Source organism: Varanus komodoensis, unplaced genomic scaffold, assembly GCF_004798865.1.
Source record: "Varanus komodoensis strain SLA01 unplaced genomic scaffold, ASM479886v1 scaffold50, whole genome shotgun sequence".
Lineage (NCBI taxonomy): Eukaryota > Metazoa > Chordata > Lepidosauria > Squamata > Varanidae > Varanus > Varanus komodoensis.
Genome location: NW_025336088.1, coordinates 5,828,738 through 5,835,990, shown reverse-complemented (window position 1 = coordinate 5,835,990; position 7,253 = coordinate 5,828,738). Strand labels below are relative to the sequence as shown.

Here is a 7,253-nt window from a genome sequence, read left to right as displayed (position 1 = left end):
GTGGAATAGAATAGGCAGATCTTTATCTGATCCATCAAATAAATATTTTGATTCTTATAATCTCACTTACCCGAAGGCCAAGTACACTGCACACAATACACTGTAAATTCTATACCAAGGTAGGCTAAAGTTGCAGCACGAAAACCTGGGGTCCTGCAATTTTGTTTAATTCAGACTCAGAAAATTTACTTGCATTTTTCTTACTCTGCCTTCTTTGTTTTCAACCTTTTGATACTACAGTTTAAGTTTTTGATGGTGTATATTTTTAAAAAATGATGGCTTTTAAAAATTAAAATGGCACTTCTAGGCATAAAAGGACAAGTGTATGTATTTTAACAATACAAATGTTGGAATGCTTTTAAAAATACAATAGCTTAAAAAATCCAGTTCCATTTTTCAATTACAATGTCAAAAAGTTTAAAGATTTATACAATCTGAAGAGAAACCAGAGTATTAATTACAATGTCATTTACTTTTTTAGAGATCACAACTTTTTAAATAATTACAAAGGCATTACATTACAATGGCTTTTTTTTTTAAAAAAAACTTTTTTAAAAGAACAGTTTAAAATTGTGAATTTAAAGTATTGCCACGACTTGTTCATTGATAACAGCATCAGCCAAAATAATGTCACTATAATGACTGATGAATATTTATGCATTTAAATACTCGTACATGTTGTCCTCCCCACCTTGGCAGGAGCCCAGGGGAACCCGTGGTTTTCCACAGCATGCTACTGGGTCTGAGAAATCTGCACCCAGTGGCAGAAGCAGCTGCTGGGCCATCTTCTGCGCGAGGAAGCAAGGCCAAGCAACTGGATCCCGCCTGTGGCAGCAGGGAAAGCCACACTATGCTTGCTTTCCCCTGAGATGAAGGCAAACCCAGTGGAGGGCACTCCCAGCCCCATGATCCTTTCCCATCAGGGGAGAAAGAGGGACATTAGGTGGGAGGCCCCCTTCCCATTGCCCTCCCTGTGTGCCTCCATCTTTCCTGCTCTCAAAGGCGCTGCCCTTTTAGGACATCACAGACGGACCTTGACAGGAGGGGCAAAAGAAAGGGGGGAAGGAGCAGGGACACAACTGGTGCCATGCCTGTCAGGTCAGGGGAATTTTACTAGCAGTGCGGGGGTAAAACTCCCAGGGGGATTCATGTGTCATGTAAACCTGCCCTCTGCTTGCTAAAAAGCCTTTAGGGTGGGAGACAACAATCTGATAAAATCTCAAATGAAGAAAAACAAGAACATTTAAAGCACATATCTGACAAGATTAAATTGAAAAGATGCATCTTCACACCCTTTCTAAAGGCCATGAGAATGGAAGGCAATTGCAGTTCTGGAGGAGAGTGTTCTGTAGTTTGGGGGCAGCCGAGTCCTTGATCGAGGAGCAAGCTCAGCAGTGACACTTCAAACACAGGATACCCTCCTGTGGCTGCTGTCCCATGACCCATCTTTAAAGATATTACTGGGGAGTTAGTCCACGAGTTTCAAAATCCATCTTCATTAAGAAATTTCGACTCAGCTTCCCACCATAACCCTCACGGTGGCTTATGAGATCAAGAAAATAGAGTATAAATAATACTATCAAAAACAGATAAAAGCAGTCCCAACCTCACCCCTGGCTTTGCTAGTTAGGGCTGATGGATGTTGTAGAACATGCCTGGAAGAACACAAATTGCTCCCCCAAGCATTAAGGGCTAGCAGCCTTCTTTAAAAATAGGAAGAGAAAGAGAGTTAATAAAGCTTTTAAATATTGCTGTGTTCTGCACCCAGTAGCAATTTCTGCTGTGTGATCATGGACTGCTCACAGCCCTCCTACAGCAAGAATATTCAGCCTTGCTTGCAACCTTGGCCATCACACTGCCAGCCCAACCCCCCCACACCCCCCTTGAAGACTGTCAAGCAACCCAAAGGCACTTTTTTGTTGGCAAGAAAAATAAAGATAGCCTGGAGAACAGCATTTGAGAAAAAGAGTTTAGTAAAGCACAAACATGAAGGGCAGAGATCTTTAAGGGGAGAACTTCAGGAACATAAACACCACCAGGACGGCAAATATCTCAAACTGTCCGATGCCCATACAGCTTACAGCACCAGTGTCTGAACTGCATACATCAAGGCAGCAAACACCGGGCATGTGATCCTCTCAAAACGCCTGGTACATTCATTGCTACCTCACAAATGCAGTCTATAGGACAAGGCTTTGCCCTCAGTGCCTGCATCAGGGGTGGATTCAGGGGCGTATTTCTTGTGAAATCCTGAGATGTTCCAGAGAGGCCGGAGGTGCCACTCCCTTGCAAGAGCCATGTACCATGACAGCAGTTTACTTCTGCCGCCGGCGTCTTGGCTTCTGCTCTTTGCGTTTCTGGGCTCTCATATCCTTCTTGAGACGGCTGTCCACCACTTTGAACTGGCCCTTGACTCCGGCTGGGCGATGGACCTTGCGGCCTGCACCCTTCTTGGACACGACGTAGGTCACTTGCCGCTTCTCCTTGCCTAACCCTGCTTTCTTGTAGATGCTGTTGGGGAGGAAAAGAAGGTGCGTGTTGTGGAAGAAGTTATATGCGAAGCTCGCCTCTTAAAAATCCTCTCAAATTCCACCCTGGCTTTCCGAGAAAGCCTCTTCTACCACACAGCCCTCAGCCCCTGACCCGCTCCTTCCCTCTCTCATCAACTGTGTTGCTGTCACTCTAACATTCTCCCTCCATCATGTCCTGGCCAGCTCCTCCAAGGCCCGTCCCATCCCTCTGTCTCCACTGAAAACAGCAGTCCAGCCCAAATAAAGCCATTTAACATCACTAAAGGAAAAGTGTGCGCTTAGCAGGGGCGCAAAAGATAATTAAAAGATGGTTAAGTAACAGTATTTGCTACACGCTGTTGTTTTCCATTATATAGCTGAAAAAGCTGCCAAAAGTTAATTAGGTTGAATGTACTAATGCAAGAAACCCTGTACAACCACATCCCCAACAGGTGACCGTTCAGCATCTGCTAAAAATCTCCTAACGAAGGAGAATCCTCTGCCTTGCTAGGCAGTATCTTCCACTGCCCAACAGCCTGTAGCCTCAGTAACTTCTTCTGTATTTATTCTACATCAGGCTTTGGCAGAAGGTAGATCTGGATTCACTGGCAATATTCTGGGTGATTTGCAGCAGATAAGCAAAGTTCTGGCTTGCATTTATTTATCAAATTTGGGGAATATGAATATTCCCCAAGTCACACTGCAGGAATGCAGAAACCCTAGAGGGTGAGTGGGGAACAACCATGAGCTCTGTTCAATACTAATTTTCAAAAGTCACTTCCTTGATTCTGAACTCTCTCATTTTACGTCTTTTGCATCACTGTGGCTCTTGGGCTTATAGTGCAAAAAAGAGTAGTTTCCACAAATCTGAAGCTTCTTTTTTGTATTTTGAATGTATTGCTTTGGGTCCTTCCCTGCTGGAAACAAATGAGTCCTCGCATCTATGCCAAATATTACCTCTTACTTGTCTCTTTTCCAGGCTCAGCATACACAACTCTTCCAGCCTTTCTTTACAGCTCATCTAAGTAAGCTTAATATGTAATCTGGAGTGACTCAGATACTCCAACCCAAGACATAACTGGATCCACGAAAATGGGGAAATCTGTTAGATCTTTGTCTACAATGCAATCTTTTGAATGAAGGCAATGACCAGCCATCTAGCACTAGCTTTAAGCCACTAGGGAGCCTTAGGCCATGGCTTAGGCCTATTTCTTTCCAAGACCTGACTGCAAATAAAATTTCCCTGACATCCCCGCTGCTAAGCAAGGGGCGGCATAGAAATGTTATCATCATCAGCATCATCATCATCATCATCATCATCATCATCATCTTATATGGGAACTTCACAGGCAGCTGAAAACTTACCTGCGCAGCTGAGCAGCCTTCTCACGCTCCGAGATGTCCACAGTGTTCACGACGGATTCCGCCTTCTTCCTCATCTGCTCTGCTTTCTTCAGCATCTGTGGGAGGGGACCGAATCATCAACATGGAGGAAAAGGTCCCAGGGCAGAAGGGGAGGGAGTGACTGGAGTTGCGCATGTGCCTCTCCTGCCCCAGTTCCATGCCTTGCCCCCCAACGTCACTGATGATGGTGAAGACCCAGGCAGGGGTAACTGCGATCAGAGGCGGCAACACTGGTCCACGTGGACAGGAAGGCAGCTCCCTGGCTGGCATGGGGAGTTATTTATCTATTTAAAACATTTCTAGACCATCCCATTAACCGAAGTCTCAACATGGTTAAAAATAAAACACAGCGTCCTAAAATTCAACTAACGATAAAACCCCAATTAAAATAGGTCTTAAAACATTGGGAAAATAAAAAGGTTTTGGCCTGGCGCTGAAAAGAATAAAGCGACAGCGCCAGGCAAACCTCTTTGGGGAGTGAATTCCACCATTGGGGTGCCACCGCAGAGAAGGCCCTTCTCCGGGTAGTCGCCCTCCTAATCTCCTTCAGGGAGGGCCCCCGAGAAGGGCGTCTGCCCCAGATCTTACGGGGTGGGCAGGCACATATGGAAAAAGATGCTCTTTCAGGTAACCAGGCCCTAAGCCGAGGATGGCGCGCTCGCTGGCTTACCCGGCGCTTCTTGCGGGCCTTGGCTTCTGCCACTTTCTTGATGGGCCGAGCATTGATCTCCCGCCAGCGCTGGCGGTATTCCTCCACCGCCTGCCGGTCCAGGGGCAACGGTTTGCGCCGGTGCTGCTGCTCGTCCTGGGCGAACCACTCTGGGAGCTCCCCATCTTCCTCGTTAAAGGCGTATCTGGGAGGAGAGGACACGGTGACAAGCCCGACCACAGAGGCAGGTCTCTCCCCATCAGAGGACAATGGGAGCCCCCCTTGGCTTTCACACACACAAGAAGGGAAATGGAGGCAAACTCCGTCTGGAGCCACGACAGGCCTCCTCACTGCCTCCCTTCTCACCTGTTGAAAGAGTCATCAATCAAGTCTCTCTTGGCCTTGCGGGAGGTAGCGATGACGGCTCCTAGCGCCAGTCCTTCCGCGTCCAGAACACGCGCTCGCTTCACTGTGGAGAGATCAAGTTTCATCAGCTGGTCTTCCAGGCAAGTGCCCTCCTGTGAGAGAGCTGGGATACAAAAGCCCACCGCTTTTTGCAGTTCACTTGCCTGGGTCTTCAATGGGAACGACTTCAATACTGTTTGGTTCCTCCCGGGGGCGCTTTGGTCCCACACGCAAGGCTGACTGCTCCCTGGAAGAGAGGGAAGCTAAGAGACCGTCTTCACTCTGCCCCACCGAGATGCCAGAGACAGAACGAGGGACACCACATGAGGTGCACCATCCGTGTGTCAACATTTAAACATGGGCACTTGAATCCCCAGCAGCTGCTCCCCAACTCTGGGGTTCATTTCTTGCAATGTCCACAGAAATCACCTTGAGGTTTTTCTTACTATTTGGCTGTAGAGAAATAGAACAAATAAAGAAAACACCTGCCCAGTGTCTTCCAGGCCAGGCAGCACGACCTTCTCTGAAACTGGAGCAAATGTTTTGTAAGCTAGTATAACCAAGCACTTGTTTTGGTAGTACTTTATTACATAAGATAGACGAAAGACTGAAATCATTCCCTGGATCATCAAGGGAAAGGCTCTAATTGCATTCAGGACTGATGAATTTCCATGTTCAGAATCAGAAGGGAAGTTTAGCGTACGTATCAGTTTGGCCAATATCTTTCTTTTCCTTCAAACAACAGTGAGTGGAAGCAGGGCCTGGGATCAGCGATATGGGGAAAAAGTAACCCTTTCCAACCTATTCCATGGCCTGGACAAGAATAACTCCACACTGCTAGTCTCTCCAGGAGCGGGGTGGGAAAGGGGCAGAGGAAAGAGCGGGGAGAGACTGACCCCTCACGGCCTGAAACCCATGAGAAACCCATGAAACCCTGCACAGCCAGTCATGTGACCTAATGGGAGTTCATTTCAATTATTTATTTCATTTCTATACTGCCCAACAGTACTAGTTCTGGGCAGTTCACAAAAGGCTGCAGGGCAAGCTATTTTTTAACTATATACAGAAAGAGCCATCTTGATATTTTTCTGCTTTTCAAAGGCTGTGATCAACTCTCGGGCCAGGGAAGACTACTCCTTGAAGCATTACTCAGATCATCCTTTTCCAAGGAGAAGCACCAAATGGGCTTGCAATACACAAAATTAAATATGTTCTCTGGCCCCTGCAGGACGCGCACACACACACACAATTGAGGAAGCTTTGCAAGGGCTTGATTACCCCTCACTGTCGCTGCTGTCACTCTCCTCTGTGTCCGAGCCCTTCTCCTCAGCTGGGGCTCCGGTTCCCTCGGGCTGCTGGCCCTCCTTGGGCATCTCCTCTGGTGCAGCCTCATGCTCAGACATTTTCTTTTTCCTCTTCATATTTCTGGAGACTATATAGGAGAAGACCAAGTATTAACAGGGAGGATACTCCACTCATTTTCATTCCAAAGAGAAGTGGGGGAAGGAGCTAACTCAACTCATCCTTCAAGTTTCTCTCTCTCAAACACACACAAACCATGAGAGTGAGCAAGCAGGCCACCAGTTATAGAATTTATTAAGCTACAATTACTTGGGGGAAGTAGAGAGGAGAGAGAAAGGGGTTTTTCATATCCTTGTCCCAGGATATAGAATTGTCCCACCCCCAAATTAGAAGGGATATACACGCCACTTGCCCAGCAAAGGTTGTGTCCAAGTTTTTTGGACCACCTTGGAAGAATTTAAAGTGTCGCTACCTCTCCTGGTGCTTTTCCGCATGTTGAGCAGGACTGAAATGCTGTATCAAAGGAGCTGACCAGCATTACGAGGGTTGATTCCCCCACCACCAACATGCACAAAGTCACACACACTTCTTCCCCTCCACAACTGTGTACAGGGCCAAACAACCGATGGATCGGCAGGCCCTTGGATCACATCCCTTGGAATGGCAGCCACAGCAACCTGGCAACGAGCTGTTCAGCTCCTTCTGCGCATCACCTCCTTAAGCTGAGGCAGCTCCTCTCTCCCAGAGAGGCTGACATCGCTGAGGTGGGGGGGGGGGTGGGGGCACGCTTGAGATTCACCATCCACCACTGTTAGTGCTCGTGGTGCACAAACACTGGTGTGGAACACAGCAGTGTGCTCCTGGCCAGAGAGTCTACAGTGTATGAAAGACCTGAGCCCTGCACTGAGCCGGGAGCTGGACTCAGTGGTCTTCTAGGCCCCTTCCAATTGTATGATTCTATGATTCCTACCAAGAACAACTTA

The 7,253-nt window shown here is 47.4% G+C and overlaps 1 protein-coding gene across 2 annotated transcripts in view; it reads right to left on the bottom strand.

Annotated features, from left to right (window-relative positions):
• Positions 1-304: 304 nt before the first annotated feature.
• Positions 305-7,253, bottom strand: part of FTSJ3 (FtsJ RNA 2'-O-methyltransferase 3) — a 29,728-nt gene continuing 22,779 nt past the window's right edge. For both annotated transcript variants that reach the window (XM_044447076.1, XM_044447077.1), the window contains exons 16-21: positions 6,247-6,400; positions 5,133-5,215; positions 4,930-5,032; positions 4,585-4,768; positions 3,876-3,970; positions 305-2,511 (exon numbers count right to left, since the gene is read on the bottom strand). In XM_044447076.1, the coding sequence (XP_044303011.1) occupies positions 2,316-2,511; positions 3,876-3,970; positions 4,585-4,768; positions 4,930-5,032; positions 5,133-5,215; positions 6,247-6,400 (815 nt within the window). In that variant the 3' untranslated portion in view covers positions 305-2,315. The remainder of the gene's footprint in view (positions 2,512-3,875; positions 3,971-4,584; positions 4,769-4,929; positions 5,033-5,132; positions 5,216-6,246; positions 6,401-7,253) is intronic.